The sequence below is a fragment of the Vipera berus genome (genome assembly GCF_964194415.1).
Source record: "Vipera berus genome assembly, chromosome: 5".
In the NCBI taxonomy this organism is placed as follows: domain Eukaryota; kingdom Metazoa; phylum Chordata; class Lepidosauria; order Squamata; family Viperidae; genus Vipera; species Vipera berus.
Genome location: NC_138207.1, coordinates 87,036,713 through 87,052,423, shown reverse-complemented (window position 1 = coordinate 87,052,423; position 15,711 = coordinate 87,036,713). Strand labels below are relative to the sequence as shown.

Below are 15,711 nucleotides of genomic sequence, written 5' to 3'. Positions count from 1 at the left end.
ACGGAGCTGAAACAACTAAGTCAGGGGTTTTCAAACTTGGCCCTTTTATGACTTGTGGACTTCAACTCCCAGAATTCCTAAGCCAGGCAAGCTGGCTGAGGAATTCTGGGAGTTGAAGTCCACAAGTTATAAAAGGGCCAAGTTTGAAGAGCCCTGAACTAAGTTCTTGGAAGTGTTAAACGCCCGATGACCAGTTGCGCAAAAAGTAGCACCTCTTCCTCTGCCCGGAAGTAAAATACACACTTATCACTTGCCTCGTAACAAGATGGTGGCAAAACATACGCCACGCAACCTCATCAACAGCTTTTTCCTTTCGCGAAATTAACAACAAAAAAAAATTGCTTCCTTCGACGCATGCGCCACGCCACCCCGTTCTTTGTTTTGGAGACCATAACCCGGCCTTTGCGGAGCACGTGCAGGAGGGAGAAAGGCGGCCTTGGCTTTGCCAACGTCACTCTCGTGCGCGACGGCGAAGCTCACCCGACTCCCCTCGCAGCTCGCGCGTTCTTTCTGCGCCTGCGCCGTGGCTCTTCGCCTGAGGGGTGCTTGGAGGAGTTTGAAATGGCTTCTCCGAGTACGTCTTCGGCCCTTTTCAGGTAAAGAGCCGGGAGGAAAGCGGGGAGAGCGATTTTATTGGCGCGGGAGCGGGGAGCCGGGCAGGTGTTTTCGGGAAGAAGGGAGCCTTCGTATGCCTCAGAGCAGACTTGGGCGAAGAGTGCGGGAGAAGCTCTTCCCGGGGCGGCAGGCCTCAGTCCCGCCTTGTGGACGGGCCGGGCTTCTTCCCCTCACCAACTCTCGGCTAAGGACGCTTCCCTGAGCAAGGCAGGGGCAGATCTGACCCAGGACCTTAAGAGGCCTGCCTTTGCCCTTCGTAGTCCTTTCGCGGAATCTTTGCGGGCCGGGCCGACGAACCAGCGGGAGAGTTTCTTCTTTGTTACTCTCTCACAGTCGTTCCCATCCCACAAGTTCACCCTCCAGGGCCTTTTTCTTTGGTGTGGGTTGATTCCACGCGTGTTTTACTCACAAAGGGGAATTGGGACCGAGTGAATCAGGCGTGCTCTGCTGCGCAGGCCGGTACAGCCTCGCTTAGTTTTCAACGAGCGTGAGAGCTTCCAGTTCTGATTCTGAATTTTGGAACCCCGGTTTGTTTTTTTTAATTTCTCTCCTATTTTGTTAGGACTGTCTGGCAGCGGATATTGTGTTTCGTGTATAAGGTGCTTTCCTAATTTTAACAGGCTGAGAATTTTAACGGGGGTTTTTATTTTCAGGGATAATTTAATCTTTTAATTCTCTTTTAACTTGGTATTTTATATTGATGTGGTTTTAAAATGCCCTGTAAACCGCCCTGAGTCCTTCGGGAAAGGGCGGTATATACATCTTATAAAATCTAAATCTAAACCTTAAAAGTCAACTGCTTTCTTGGTTTATTTTTCTCTAAGCTCAACTGTCTTTTGTTTAGAACAGGGGTGGCCAGCCAGGGGTGCGAGACGATATTCCAGGGGGTGCGAAAACTTGGCTTTTCAAAATTATAGTGTGCATGCATAATTTGTTGCCGTTATTTTGAACTTTTGTAATGGCTGCGAGAATATATATTGTAAGCGTTGTAAGGTTATGGGGTATAGAAAAGGTTGGGAACCACTGGTTTAGAAACTTCTTTAAGTCATTTGTCTACGCTAGCATCTCTAAGTGCATCTGGATGACATGCTTGTTATTATCAACGGCGATCCTGGGGGGGGATTTATATGGCATACTTATTTGCTTAATGACTGAGTTAATTTCCTAGTTGACATATCAAATCACCAAGTGACCACTGGGGCTTCATATACTTGGTTACATGTGTTTGGCTACTTTGTTGTTGCTGGATCATACCGGAGATGCATTTTCTTACTAGAAGAACAACTTGCAAGTGTTCTTGATGGTTTACTGATGGTTGAAAGTTCACTTGATGGTTATACTCTACCTGTTACTGATAAGATTTTGTGCATTTGTGTTATAATAAGTAGAACTAAAGGTGAGAAAGTTTATTTGTATTTTTCACTGGAAATATTTATTATCAGCTTCCTTTCTTAAGACATCTGGTTTGTCATACTTGTCGTGGTTTCTCTTATTAGAGCAAACACAGTTGTCTCAAAGTTGCTTTGCCCCCCCAAAAAGCAACTGGACTGTTTTTATCCTTGAAGAAGAAGAAAATGGGTTTTGATGGGGGGGAAGGAATGGAAGGATAGATATGCAGTACCTATCCTTCCATTTCCCCCACCACCATCTGAACTGATGAAGCTTCTTAGATGAGAAGTGAAATGTTTTCTTCTTTCTCAAGGAAAAAGCAGTCCAGCTGCCTTTTGAAGAAAAAAGCACTTTTGAGACAACTACGGATGGCTGAGAATCTCCACAGACATAGGACAAACCTAGTTTTAATCCGTAAGGCTCTTCATATACTGACTGGCCAGATTATTTGTAAGACCACCTGTCTCCAATTGTCTCAGCTTGTTCCAAGAGAATTCAGCAAGAGGGCATGCAAGTCCCTTCTTCTCCCCTGGCAGAACCCAGGGAACAGACCTTCTCTATTACAGCAGCTGCCCATGGAATGTCATCCCTCCCCTCAAAGGTTCACATGGCCCCTATCCTGTCAGCACTCTGTACAATAAAATCCAGAATGCTTGGTGCTTCCCCTGACATTAGCCACCACGCAAGATGAAACTGTCTAGAATAAAATATTTTTAAATAGACTGTACGATGGCTGGCCTTGACGATTACATTTCCTTTTATTTTGTTGTTCTGTTTCTCTTTTGCTTTCCTGCTTCTGTACAGTTGGAAGATGTCCAGAGTCGCTTTACAACTTGGGCAGCCATATAAATCAAATAAATGTAAATGCATATGTACGTCACATATAGATAGCTAATTTGTCCATTAGTCAGGAATTAGCTGCATGTTAAAGTACTAATGGTCAGTGCTTTTTTTTTTTAAGAAACTAAACTGGCAGAAGAATTGTACCTCTCATAATGGCACAGTTTGGAGGACAGAAGAATCCCCCGTGGGCTACTCAGTTTACAGCTACAGCAGTTTCTCAACCAGGTTAGTTTGCACTTTCTTAAACAATAACTACTGCTTTTGATTCCTTTCTGATTGAGTAAATGAAAATAAAAGAAATGAAAAATATTTTAAGTGAATTGAAAATAATCCAGATGTTAATTTTGAATAGGAAATAAGTTGCACTGATGAATGGCTGACATTTGTGAAGAAGCAGTTGTAAGCTTTTATATCAATATTTACTTATGATTGTTTTTCTTGATTTTCTCTGATCAGGAAATCTCTGACATATACATGCTATTTCTTAATTATTTTTCCCCATTTTATTTTCACAATTCCCCTCTTCTGTTCTATTTATTATGTAAAAAAAATACTTAAATATCCCTTAAAATATCTCTATTTTCTTCTTCCTATCTATTTTAGATAGTGATATTCAGTTACACAATTGAATCTTGGCAAATATATAACAGCACAAACGTAACATTCAATTTTATCTTATAGATGAACTGCTTAAAGCCTGAAGGCTGTATTCACAAGTTAAACTCATTGAATTGTGGTTTATTTTAACAGTGATTTATTTAAGCAAGCCATAATAGCTTAGTTCCAGCCAATAGTGTTTCAGAAGAAGAGAGTGAACAGAGGATTTTTATCTCGTGCTGCACAATTTGTAAAGCTGTTCAGATGCATTTAAGGACAGCTGCTTGACTTTATGGCTGACTGTTTTTTTTCTGCCTGAGTGTGATATATCTTAACTTGTAAGTAAGTATATGTTCTATGTCAGGGGTCTTCAGATTTGGCCCTTTTATGACTTGTGGACTTCAACTCCCAGAATTCCTCAGCCAGGCACGCTGGCTGAGGAATTCTGGGAGTTGAAGTCCACAAGTCATAAAAGGGCCAAGTTTGAAGACCCCTGTTCTATGTGGTGTGGTTTATAACTGCAGTTGATCAGCTGATCAAACACCCACTTTCCTCAGGCAAAACCTTAGCTCTGACCAGCAGTCTTGAGGGTGAGGAAAAGCAGTTGTTTACATGCCCAAAGCTGGTAGTCTTATCTGAAGAGAGGGCCATTTAAAGTTTTTGTATAGAGTGTCAAGGGTGCTTAGTAGATATAAATTGTGGATTTATATATATGCAAAAGCTCGACTCTCAGACAGCATACATATTTCCTTGAAAACAAGGTGGCCAAGTTGGAGATATTTAGCAAGCTGGAGAAATGTACAGATAAGACAAAGTCAGACATTGATTGACTTTCAGAATGATATCACCTTTGTTATTAGGGAGAGTGAAGAATTCAGGGAAGAACATAATTTTGAAGAGAGCAGATGTTTCTGTAGGACACAGTTTTTGTATCATGAACCTATATCTAGTGCTTGCAGAGGTCGTGGGTAATTTGATAATTAGAGAGTTGTGTTTGCTTTAGGCATGTAGACTACATGGTTATGTGCCTGTGTGGTGCAAGGCTTATTAACATCATTACACAATCTAGGTGGGGGGAGTGGGACAGGTAATGAGTTTTGTATTGGGGGTCTTTGTATGCTGCCCAGAGTCACTGTGAATTGGGCAGCCCTATAAAATTCCTTAATAAATGGAAAAATAAATAATCAGGATAATTCTCAGGAGAGGGTAATAGTTGTACTTCACATTGGTAGTAATGACATTGAAAAATGTGGCTGACAGTCCTAGAAATTAAATTTGGGGGGCTAGATAGCAGATTGATACCCTGAGTTTTATTTATTTATTTTTATTTTAATTCCATTTATATCCCGCCCTTCTCCGAAGACTCAGGGCGGCTTACAAGCTTAGCAGTAGCCTTCATTCTATGTATATGCCTGCTTATTAGGGTTTTCACACACCCCCAAGTGGCATTATTACAAAGTCAGCTTAATTGCCCACAACAATCTGGGTCCTCATTTTACCTACCTCGGAAGGATGGAAGGCTGAGTCAACCTTGAGCCTGGTGGGACGCGAACCTGCACTAATTGCAGGCAGCTGGTGTTACTTAAGGAGGCATTAGCCCACTGCTCCACCAAGGCTTATGATGTGAACGTGGTTCCAGAAATGTAACCTATTCCACATGGAAGGTTGTGCAAGCCAGTAAAAGATACTTTATGTCTATCACCAAACACTTTGGGTCCTTATTTCAATAGACATTTTCCCACAATCAGTCTAAAGTCAAAGCATCTATTTTTTCTGCAAAAGATATAAGACATTAATTTTCTTAGAGAATTGGAGTAGTTAAATATAATTGAAATAAAAAGAGGATAGTTTGAAGATTATACAGTAATTAATCAAGAAGCCCCAATGGCTCCTACACATTATTATTGAAGAACTTAAATTTGACACTGATAGTCCAGCAAAATATGTAACTCGCCTATCAGATCAGTGACAGAGAATTTGTCCTCCTGAGGAAACCTAGCAATTATCAGATAACAGGACTTTTATGCTCTTTTATGAATTGCTGATCAGTTAAAAACCAAATGCAAATGTAGGTTCAGATGTGCAGTTGTCTTAGCAGAGGGGGATAAGAAATGGAATCTCTTGAAACAATTCTGCTGGCTCTTTAATTTATTCCTAAAGAGTCTTAATTTAGATTAAGCATTAGATGGCTGAGTTTGCAGGAGTAAATTAAATTATTTGGGCTGATGAAGGCCAAGTGTTTGTGCAGAGCGCTAAAAGGAGTAGGTAGGTGAATAGTTAACCAGATGGTAGATTGTTCAACTTAAGCAAATGTTAATTAAGTTACCTTGGGGGGGGGGAACCCTCTAACTTCTGATAGGGTCTGAGCTATTTAAAACTACCATGTTTTCCCCAAAATAAGACCCAATCAGAAAATAAGCCCTACCATGATTTTTCAGGATGCTAGTAATATAAGCCCTACTCCCAAAATAAGCCCCAGTTAAGATTTTCAGCCAGACGGACACATTTAGTTACTGTATTTCCACGAAAATAAGCCCTAACCGGAAAATAAGCCCTAAGTCTTTTGGAGCAAAAATTAATATAAGACCCAGTCTTATTTTCGGGGAAACACAGTAAGATGGAAAAAGATCTAGATGACATAGATACCTCAGAGAAAATGTTGTCTTTGTCTGACACCTGTGAAAAAAGGTAAATTTTGGGGATTACTTGGAAACGGATTTAAAATAGTAAATTACCAGTGTTGAAATATTCTTGTAAAGATGTAAGATCTAGCCAAATATGAAATTCTGTATGCAGTTCAGTTTGTCACATTTTAAAATGAATGTAATGAAGCTGGAAGAAGTGCAGAAGAAGGCAAACAACACCATCAGTGACACAAATGGCATTCCTAGCAGAAGAGGGCTGAGCCTTCAGCTCAGAAAAACGGTGATTGAAGTAGAACATGATCAGAGGCATGAAATCAAGCATGGCATAAATAAAACAGAGTTTTCCCCCCTCTTTAGAAAAACTAAAACGGGTCATCCAGTGAAACTGATTAGAAAGAGAGTTAGATTAAATAAGCTTTACTTAGAGCACAGGTGTCAAACTCGATTGCGTCACGTGACATATCATGATGTATCACAGTGTTTTTTGCCTTTGCAGAGCCGGTGTGGACATGGCCTGCATGTGACACATCTGGCCCACGGGCCACCAGTTTGGCACCCCTGACGTAGTGTTTTAAATAATCAGAGGAATTCGTTAATGTAACATGTGATTTGCACAAGCATGAATAACTTTAAACAGGTTTGATAAAAGCAGGGAGACCTAATCTATCAAGAGTTATTCATTTATTTCCTTATCTTTATCTGTGTGTGTGTGTGTGTGTGTGTATACCATTTCACACACAATGGTTTACACTTCCATGTTTTATTTAGCTAATACCATTTCACACACAATGGTTTACACTTCCATGTTTTATTTAGCTAATACCATTTCACACACAATGGTTTACACTTCCATGTTTTATTTAGCTAATACAAAAAAATACCAAAAATTTCAGTAAATTTTAGATTATATATTTTTCAACAAGAAATATAGAGGAGGGTGGTGGAGAGGAGCATGGTGGGTCACGAGATTAGGACCCTGGGCTGACAATTAGCAGGCTTGTCTTTGAGACCCAGTTGCTGCCGCAGGATTGGTTGAGCTCCCATCACATGCTCCAGCTTCTGCCAACCCAGCATTTCTAAAGTGGGTGACCACGAGTAGATAGATGGGTACCACTTTGGTGACCAACTTAATGGAGACATGAAAGGAGCCCCAACAGCGTGCCCTCTGGGCAACGGTGATGTCACCTTTCAATCTAGAAGTACTTTGTTGCTCCCGACACAAATTTAGTAGTAGTAACAGGAAATAATATTTCAGAAATGACTATTGAATTTATATAGAAAAAGTCTGAATAAATTGTTATTACAGGTGCAGTGAAATTAAAGCTTTATTTAACTATGTTTCAACAGTATTCCATTTGGGAAGGAAGTTATTACATGCATTATTTTCAGTGACATTATAAGTTCAATATCTTCAGCTATTTGTTTTCTTTTGAAGTTTATCTTACTTATAGCTAATTACTTATTGTTCATTATTGGAAAAATAAACATATAGCTTCAAATAATCAGCAGTTTGCGGAATTCATCAAGATAGATTAGCTATGGACAATTGTGATAAGTTATGGCTTCCATCCATTAAAATATTTACTGTACAACTTTGTGTATGTATGTCTTTGTGTGTGGGTGTGTGTATGCAAACCAAAAGACCCAGCAACTCCAGAAGAAAAAACAGGAGTCATCTACAACATATAATGTAAGAACTGCAACAACGACTATGTGGGACAAACAGGCAGAAGACTGGCAGAACGCACCCATGAACACCAACTGGCAATCACAAGGCATGACGAAAATTCTTTAATTTCACAACATACAGACTATGCAAAAGAGAAAAAGACTCCAGCACCTTACATATATATATATAAATAAAATTAATTTTGGGGATTTTTGAATTTAGTTAACTTTTTTGCATTTTATAAATTACTACTCTAGAAGATTGTTACTTCTCTGTTTCAATCAGCACGCCTCCAAATACTGCAAGCAGTTCTCATTTAGCAGCTGTCTTACTTTGTGACCGTTCACCATTACAACAGTAATGAAGAAGTAAGTTTGTGATCAGTCCTGTCATTTACAAGCTTTGTAGGTTTGAAAAGCAAGGGAAAGCTGAATTCAGAGTGTAAGTGCAGTTGTGGTTTTTCTTTGCGACTGTTTCACTTAATGACCAAATTGTGGTTGCTAAATGAGTACCTATAGTTGTAGGAAAATATCAGCAGGAGAAGCATATGTCATGAGAGGGACCTTGGAATCCTAGTGGACGATCACTTGACTACGAGCCAGCAGTGCACAGCAGCAACCAAAAAAGCTCATACAGTCCTGGGTTATATACCAGAGGCATAGCATCAAGATCACACGTACTAATACCACATTATAAAACCCTAGTAAGACCACCCCTGGAGTACTGCAGCCAATTTTGGTCACCATATCACAAAAAAGATGCTGAGAGTTTGGAAAAAAATCAGAGAAGAGCAACTAAGATGATCAAAGGCCTGGAGGCTAAAACATGCAAAGAATGGCTGCGGGACTTGAGTTTGGCTAATCTAATGAAAAGAAGAAATAGGGGTAACATGATAGCAGTATTCCAGTATCTGAGGGGCTGCCACAAGGAAGAGGGGGGAAGGTTGTTCACCAAAGCACCAGAGGGAAGGATGAGAAACAATGGTTGGAAACTGAACAAAGAGAGATTCAATCTGGAATTAAGGAGAAACTTTCTGACAGTGAGGACAATTAACCAGTGGAACAGCTTATCCCCAGAAATCATGGGTGCTCCATCACTGGAGATTTTTAAGAAGAGACTAGACAATCACCAGTCTGAGATGGTACAGATTCTCCTGCTTGAGCAAGGGACTGGACTAGAAGACCTCCAAGGTCCCTTCCAGCTCCTATTCTATTCTATTCTATTCTATTCTATTCTATTCCATTCCATTCCATTCCATTCCATTCCATTCCATTCTATTCTATTCTATTCTATTCTATTCTATTCTATTCTATTCTATTCTATTCTATTCTATTCATTTCCTGCTTACAAACACCTGTTGTAAAGTATAGTTTTGGCCACTGTTAGATACAGAATTTTGGAATGAAGTAAGCCTTGGTCTGATTCAGCAAGTTTAATTATGTTCTTATGGTTCACATCATGGTGAATATAAACCATTGTTTACAGACCATAACATTTGTGCGCCAATGATGTTGATTGACCATTCTTGTATTTTATTTCTTAAGGCCTATAGTTATTTCATTTTAATCAATTAATGTTTCAAGGCTAAATATTCAGCAAAGAGATAAATAGCTTGAAGGGCAAATACAATGCTTGAGTGTGTCGGATCATTTTAGACATATGTGAACACATGTACAGTATTGCACTGTTTTTTTAAAAGAGTACTTTGGAATACTGTGTATTAGAAAAAGATCTATCATTTTATGCAGATGAACAACAAGGAGAGAGGAAGCCACACATTAACATGAAGTTGTAGATGAATAAAAAAGATAAAAAGATGGAACTCATTTCAGAAAGCCTATTCAATTAGTTTGGAGCAATTTTCTCTGCTGTGATGCTCACTTAAAATGTCAAACCCTTTCCTAAACTAAGTTGACAAGGCTATTTGGCCTTCTACAATAGCATTTCCATCAGAAAGCAAGTGATGTGTTGAAATAAGATATTTTTTCTAAATCAAGGTACTGTATCACTGGACACATTGTAAGAAGAATTGAATTCAATGCAATCAGCTGAGTTTATATACAGCGGTCATTAACTCTACTGTAAGAACAGGCCTAATATATCAAATTTGCATTCCATGTTTAAGTAAATACATATTTTGCCAGCATTGTACATTCAGCACTGCCTATTAGACAAGGAAATATTTTTGTTTCAATTTTAAAAGTTTCACCTTTCAAAATGCAAAGAAGAGTCAGTTCTGCAAAATTTTGCTGCTCTTAAAATCTAGAGTGCTGGATTTGACTTGAAATCCCACTAATCAGAATTAGGATTTCCTAATGCTCAGCTCTCTCCTTTCAGCTGCTCTGGGTGTACAACAACCTTCACTACTTGGAGCATCTCCTACAATATATACACAGCAAACTGCATTGGCAGCAGGACTCAATACTCAAACGCCAACAAACTATCAGCTCACTCAGACAGCTGCTTTGCAACAGCAAGCTGCAGCTGCAGCTGCTGCATTACAGCAGGTAAAAGGAACAACTTTTCACCCAATGTAACCACTGATAATGTCAAAGAATAAGCTGCAAAATTGGATAATTGTTATTTGGGGCAAGTACTGCATTTTAAGTCTGTGCAAGTACAATAGGGATCCTCTGTACCTTTTGGAGAACATATTACACATTGCTACTTAATAGGATTCTGCAAGTTTTATCTACCATGGCAATTCGGAAATAAACCTCCATTTGGTTAGCAATGACAGTCACTCGCAGATACAGAACCTTTATTATACACAATAGAAAACTACAACATTATATTACTTTTTGACATAATCATTCAAACTGAGGAACTTGTCCTAATGTCTTACATGTTAGTAGTAGTCACTCGGCGCCAAATCTGGGCTATGGGGGGGGGTGATCAAAAACATCCTAACAGAACTGCTTCAGAAGTTTTTGGTGCATCTAGCGGTGTGCGGGCGAGTATTATCGTGAACCAACACCACACTGGAAGTGGTGCCATAGAAAATTTTACCAAATGTGGAGACGCCAAAGGAGTTCTGCTAGTGAGGTTCATGGAGCGTGGTTTGACCATCAGTTCAGAAGTCTACTGTGAAATGTTACGAAAACTCAGATGAGCCATCCATAACAATTGTTGGGGCATGCTGACTTCCAGTGTCGTGTTGGTTCACGATAATGCCCATAATGCTCGCCCGTACAACACTAGAACTTTTGAAGCAATTGGAATGTTTTTGATCACCCCCCTTTACAGCCCAGATTTGGCGCCGAGCAACTACTACTAAGTAGTAGTACAAGTCAAACCTTGTAAGACGTTATAACAAGTGCCTCAATTTGAATGGCGATTATGTCAAAAACTAATGTAATGTAGTTTTCTAATGTGTATAATAAAAGTTCTGTATCTGCTCGTGTCTGTCATTGCTAACCAAACAGAGGTTTATTTCCAAATTGCCCTCGTAATTGCTTTGAGACCCTATTTTCAGCCAGAAGTAGTTTGAGCCTAAAACTTGAGTTAGTTAATTTAGAAGTGTGATTTTGGAAACCAAGAGCCATACACAAGCTTTAAACAAAAACATTCAAGGATACGGCTTCCTTCTTCCCAAATAACTGATGTAAATTAAACAGAATAAGAGGGACTGTTAAATTAACATTCATGCTTTTGGACAACTGCTGTTAATTTTATTAAACTGTGTTCCGTGCATGACACATCCATACATGTTGTAGAATCTAGAGTGATAATTGAGGAAAAATATTTTCTGTATTTCAATTCAGTTTTATGTACCTAGTAAAATATTACCAATGTTTGTTGATCTAGAACAGGGGTAGGCAACCTTGGCTCTTTTATGACTCGTGGACTTGGCTGGCTCAGGAATTCTGGGAGTTGAAGTCCACAAGTCATAAAAGAGCCAAGGTTGCCTAACCCTGATCTAGAACAATAGCTTAATGTTATTTTAGATGTAATTATATGAGATTTTTGTATGGCAGTATATTTGTGTGTGCATGCGTGTATAGTTATATACATATATGTAGGTGTGTGTGTGTTATATATATAGTTATATAGTTGATTGTGTCTGTGTGTATGTATGTGTATACACACACACACACATATTTATACTTATATAGTTATATATGTAGTTATTCACAATTTGTATGTTTTTCAGCAATATTCCCAACCTCAGCAGACCCTCTATAGTGTACAACAGCAGGTTTGTATAATTCTTTATGGTTGTTTTGTTGAGTCTGAATTGGGCTGGGCAGGCAACCACAAAGTATATTTTAAACAAAGCACATTTGTATTGTTGCCAAAAATCCCTATACTGACAAGTCATAGGAGTCCAATGTTACCCAAAGTAGACTTTTTAAGTTAAATACAGGTAATCCTCGACTTATAACAATTCATTTTGTGATCATTCAGAGTTACAATGGCAATGAAAAAAGTGACTTATGACCTTTTTTTACACTTACGGCCGTTGCAGCATCCCCGTGATCACATGATCAAAATTCAGCTGCTTGCAACTGATTCCTATTTATGATGGTTGCAGTGTCCAGGGGGTCATGTGATCACCTTTTGCGACCTTCTGAGAAAAGTCAGTGGGAAAGCCAGATTCACTTAACGACCATGCTACTAATTTAACACCTGCAGGGATTCACTTAACAACTGGGGCAAGAAAGGTCATAAAATGGAGCAAAATTTCTTTTAACAAATGTTTCAGTTAGCAACAAAAACCTGGTCAATTGTGGTCATAAGTTGAGGGCTGCCTGTATGTGTTTAAACCAGGTGTCTTCAAACTTGGCCCTTTTATGACTTGTGGACTTCCAGAATTCCTCAGCCATAAAAGGGCCAAGTTTGAAGACACCTGGTTTAAACCCATGAAAGGCTTATTAATATATAGTACCTCTGCTTGCTGTATCAATAAGCATTATTTGTCATTGGTTTAGTCCCTTTTTATATGCTATTGAATAGGGACGCGGTGGCTCAGTGGTTTAGGACGCTGAGCTTGTCGACCCGAGTGCCGCATAACAGAGTGAGCGCCTGTTACTTGTCCCAGCTTCTGCCAACCTAGCAGTTCGAAAGCACATAAAAATGCAAGTAGAAAAATAGGGACCACTACGGTGGGAAGGTAACAGCGTTCCGTGAGCCTTTGGCGTCTAGTCATGCTGGCCACATGACTACGGAGCACTGGCTCTTCAGCTTTGAAACGGAGATGAGCACCGGCCCCTAGAGTTGGAAACGACTAGCACACGTGTGCAGGGGAACCTTTACCTTTATCTTTATATGCTATTGAATAATGAATGCATGAAATAGATATATTTAGCTTATACTGAATAAAAATTATAGTGAAGATTTGGAAAATATTGCTATTTTGATAGTTGGAACATTTTTTAAAAAAAAATTGGTTAGCTTTATTTATGTGAATGTTGCAGTCTGTGTGCATATACAATTAGTTTTATAGGCAAACTAGCTGTCATCAGCATTATTGAATTTCTTCCACATAGAATAGTAAAGGGAAGAATATGGTCTTAATGCAACAAAGGAAACATTTCCCTATCCTTTAATGAAGGCTATTCTTATTCCTTTGTATCTAGTTTTCCCTTTGAAGAGGAAGAACAATTCAACCTAAAATGGGAAATGTTAATAGTTACATATTGATTTAGTATTTAAAATACAATGTTATATGTTTTCATGGAATTTGTAACCTGTTTGCTGTGCAATAGTAGAAAGCAGACTTAAGCAATGTAATATTTTGCAGTATATTATATATGTAAATACAGGTGAAATCAAAAAGTATGCAGTATAAAAACTAATTATCTTGTTTATTTTTTAAGTTGCAGCAGCCTCAGCAAACACTTTTAACTCAGGTTAGTTAGCTTTTTAAAAATTCTCTTGTCATAAAACCTAATGTGAATATGTGTGTAAGTATGACAGATTTTGCAGTGTAGTTTATATATAATATTTTGATTAAACCCTTGGTTATATTTTTTTTCTAGGGCAAATATTATCCCATCTTTATTTTGTATATAATGCGTTCTCCTACTTTTTCCCAATACGGTGTTCCTTGGAAGAATTCGTTCTTTTACGTTGAATAGTTCATATTTTAAAATAAAGTATCAGATATATTTGGCAGTTTTAAATTTTTAATCCAACGGAATTAACTTCCAAATATTATTGTTTGAATTTCAAACAATAATATCATTTGAAAATATTTTTAAGTTGTTTAAAACATGAAATTAGTATGTTTTTCAGAGCAAATTGCTTTTACTTTGTAAACACCAGAATGCTAAATGGTTAAGCTAGTTTCTTCAAAATCCTCCCCTCTGCCTCTGGCGTTGGTTTGGAGGAAAAGCCTGCCTTATGTGCAGGTTGGATTTCTGATGCATTTGTTGACTTACCTGAGATTCTTGTGGTTTACAGATAGGGAAAAAATATATACTTTTTCCACACGGTCATCCTGCCCCCTTTGCGCTTCTGATAGATGCCTTTCCATCACTTGGTACCACTCATTACCAGAATATTGGTTAGTTCCTAACATTTAGGAAGCTCTGAGGGCTTATATGGCTTCCCGCTTCATTTTTTTATTCAGCCAGCTGTGGCATTGCCAACAAGCCTTAGCCTCTCTACACCTCAGCCAGCAGCACAAATAACTGTTTCGTATCCAGCGCCACGGTCAAGTCAGCAGCAGACCCAGCCCCAGAAACAGCGGGTCTTCACTGGGGTGGTTACCAAGCTCCACGACACTTTTGGTTTTGTTGATGAAGATGTGTTCTTCCAACTCAGGTAGGCTAATCTCTGGTTGGTATTCTCTGGTTTGTACATAATTGATGGCAACGTGAATTACGAATTGGATTTTAGTAGTGAACAACGCCCCAGATGCTTCCAAGATATATAGAAGGGTGCAGACACGTGGGTGGGTTTTTTTGTTTTTCTTTACTTAATTTGTGTTTTTTTAAAATCCTTAACTAATTTCATGTCTGTTTTTCTGAAACCTGTTCCACCTAGCAAATATACTTAGACTTTTTGGTTTAAGAATTAATTTCATCCGGAGAGAGTGCTGGCATAAAACTAACGTTGTGGCCTTCTTTAATTCTGCAGCGCTGTTAAAGGGAAGACTCCTCAAGTTGGAGACCGGGTTTTGGTAGAAGCCACGTATAACCCTAATATGCCTTTCAAATGGAACGCACAGCGAATTCAAACATTACCAAACCAGGTATAATAAGCTCTTGCTGGTTTGTTTGTTTTTCTTTTTCTTTTTCAAATTTACATAGTCGCCCATTTGACAAAACTGATGTTCCAGTCTACTGTTACTGGCACATCAGAGGTGAAGCCAAACCAAATGACGTCCTTTTTTTCTCCCCTTACTAGAACCAAACTCAGACCCAGCCTTTACTCAAGACTCCTCCACCAGGGCTCCAACCCATCGCACAGCAGCCTGCGTTCAGTGTCCAGCCGCAGCCCCAGCCTCTCCTGCAGGCACAAATATCGGCTGCTTCTATAACACCTTTGCTTCAGGCGCAGCCACAGCCGTTATTACAGCAGCCACAACAGAAAGGTATTCCCGGAAGCATGACTTGGGGCTTTTGGTTAATGTGAGGTGTAACGTTTTCACGCGCTCAGGAGCACAAATGGGCCAGACACTTTTATCATCTACAGTTTTGTGTTTTGTTATCAGAGGCTTGGACAGGCAAATTTCTCTACTGCCACCTGACTGGGAAGGGATCTGAAGTTTATTCTAAAGTTCTCACTCATCTGTTAGCAACGTCCCCGCACGAAAAAGAAAAACAAATTGATTCCCTTCATATGCATTTTTTCAATGTAACACTTACGGGTGATGTACAAAATTCCGAACAATTCTTGTAGGAGGACCCAGATTGTCAAGGCAATATACTGAAACTGTGAACCACTTAAGAGACTTCTGTAAAGCACTATGAAGCAGTATAGAAGTCTTAAGTGCCATTGCTACAT

General features: G+C 39.1%; 1 protein-coding gene across 3 annotated transcripts in view; it reads left to right on the top strand.

The window, feature by feature from the left end:
- Positions 1–423: 423 nt before the first annotated feature.
- CCAR1 (cell division cycle and apoptosis regulator 1) overlaps positions 424–15,711 on the top strand; it is a 33,205-nt gene continuing 17,917 nt past the window's right edge. For 2 of the 3 annotated variants that reach the window (XR_014026514.1, XM_081328339.1), the window contains exons 1-8: positions 424–596; positions 2,966–3,072; positions 10,096–10,265; positions 11,912–11,956; positions 13,578–13,610; positions 14,333–14,526; positions 14,842–14,956; positions 15,112–15,298. Coding sequence is in view for 2 of the 3 variants with exons in the window: in XM_081328339.1 (XP_081184465.1) it covers positions 3,000–3,072; positions 10,096–10,265; positions 11,912–11,956; positions 13,578–13,610; positions 14,333–14,526; positions 14,842–14,956; positions 15,112–15,298 (817 nt within the window). In the remaining variant the exon portion in view is untranslated. The remainder of the gene's footprint in view (positions 597–2,965; positions 3,073–10,095; positions 10,266–11,911; positions 11,957–13,577; positions 13,611–14,332; positions 14,527–14,841; positions 14,957–15,111; positions 15,299–15,711) is intronic. The other variant, XM_081328340.1, reaches the window with a different exon arrangement.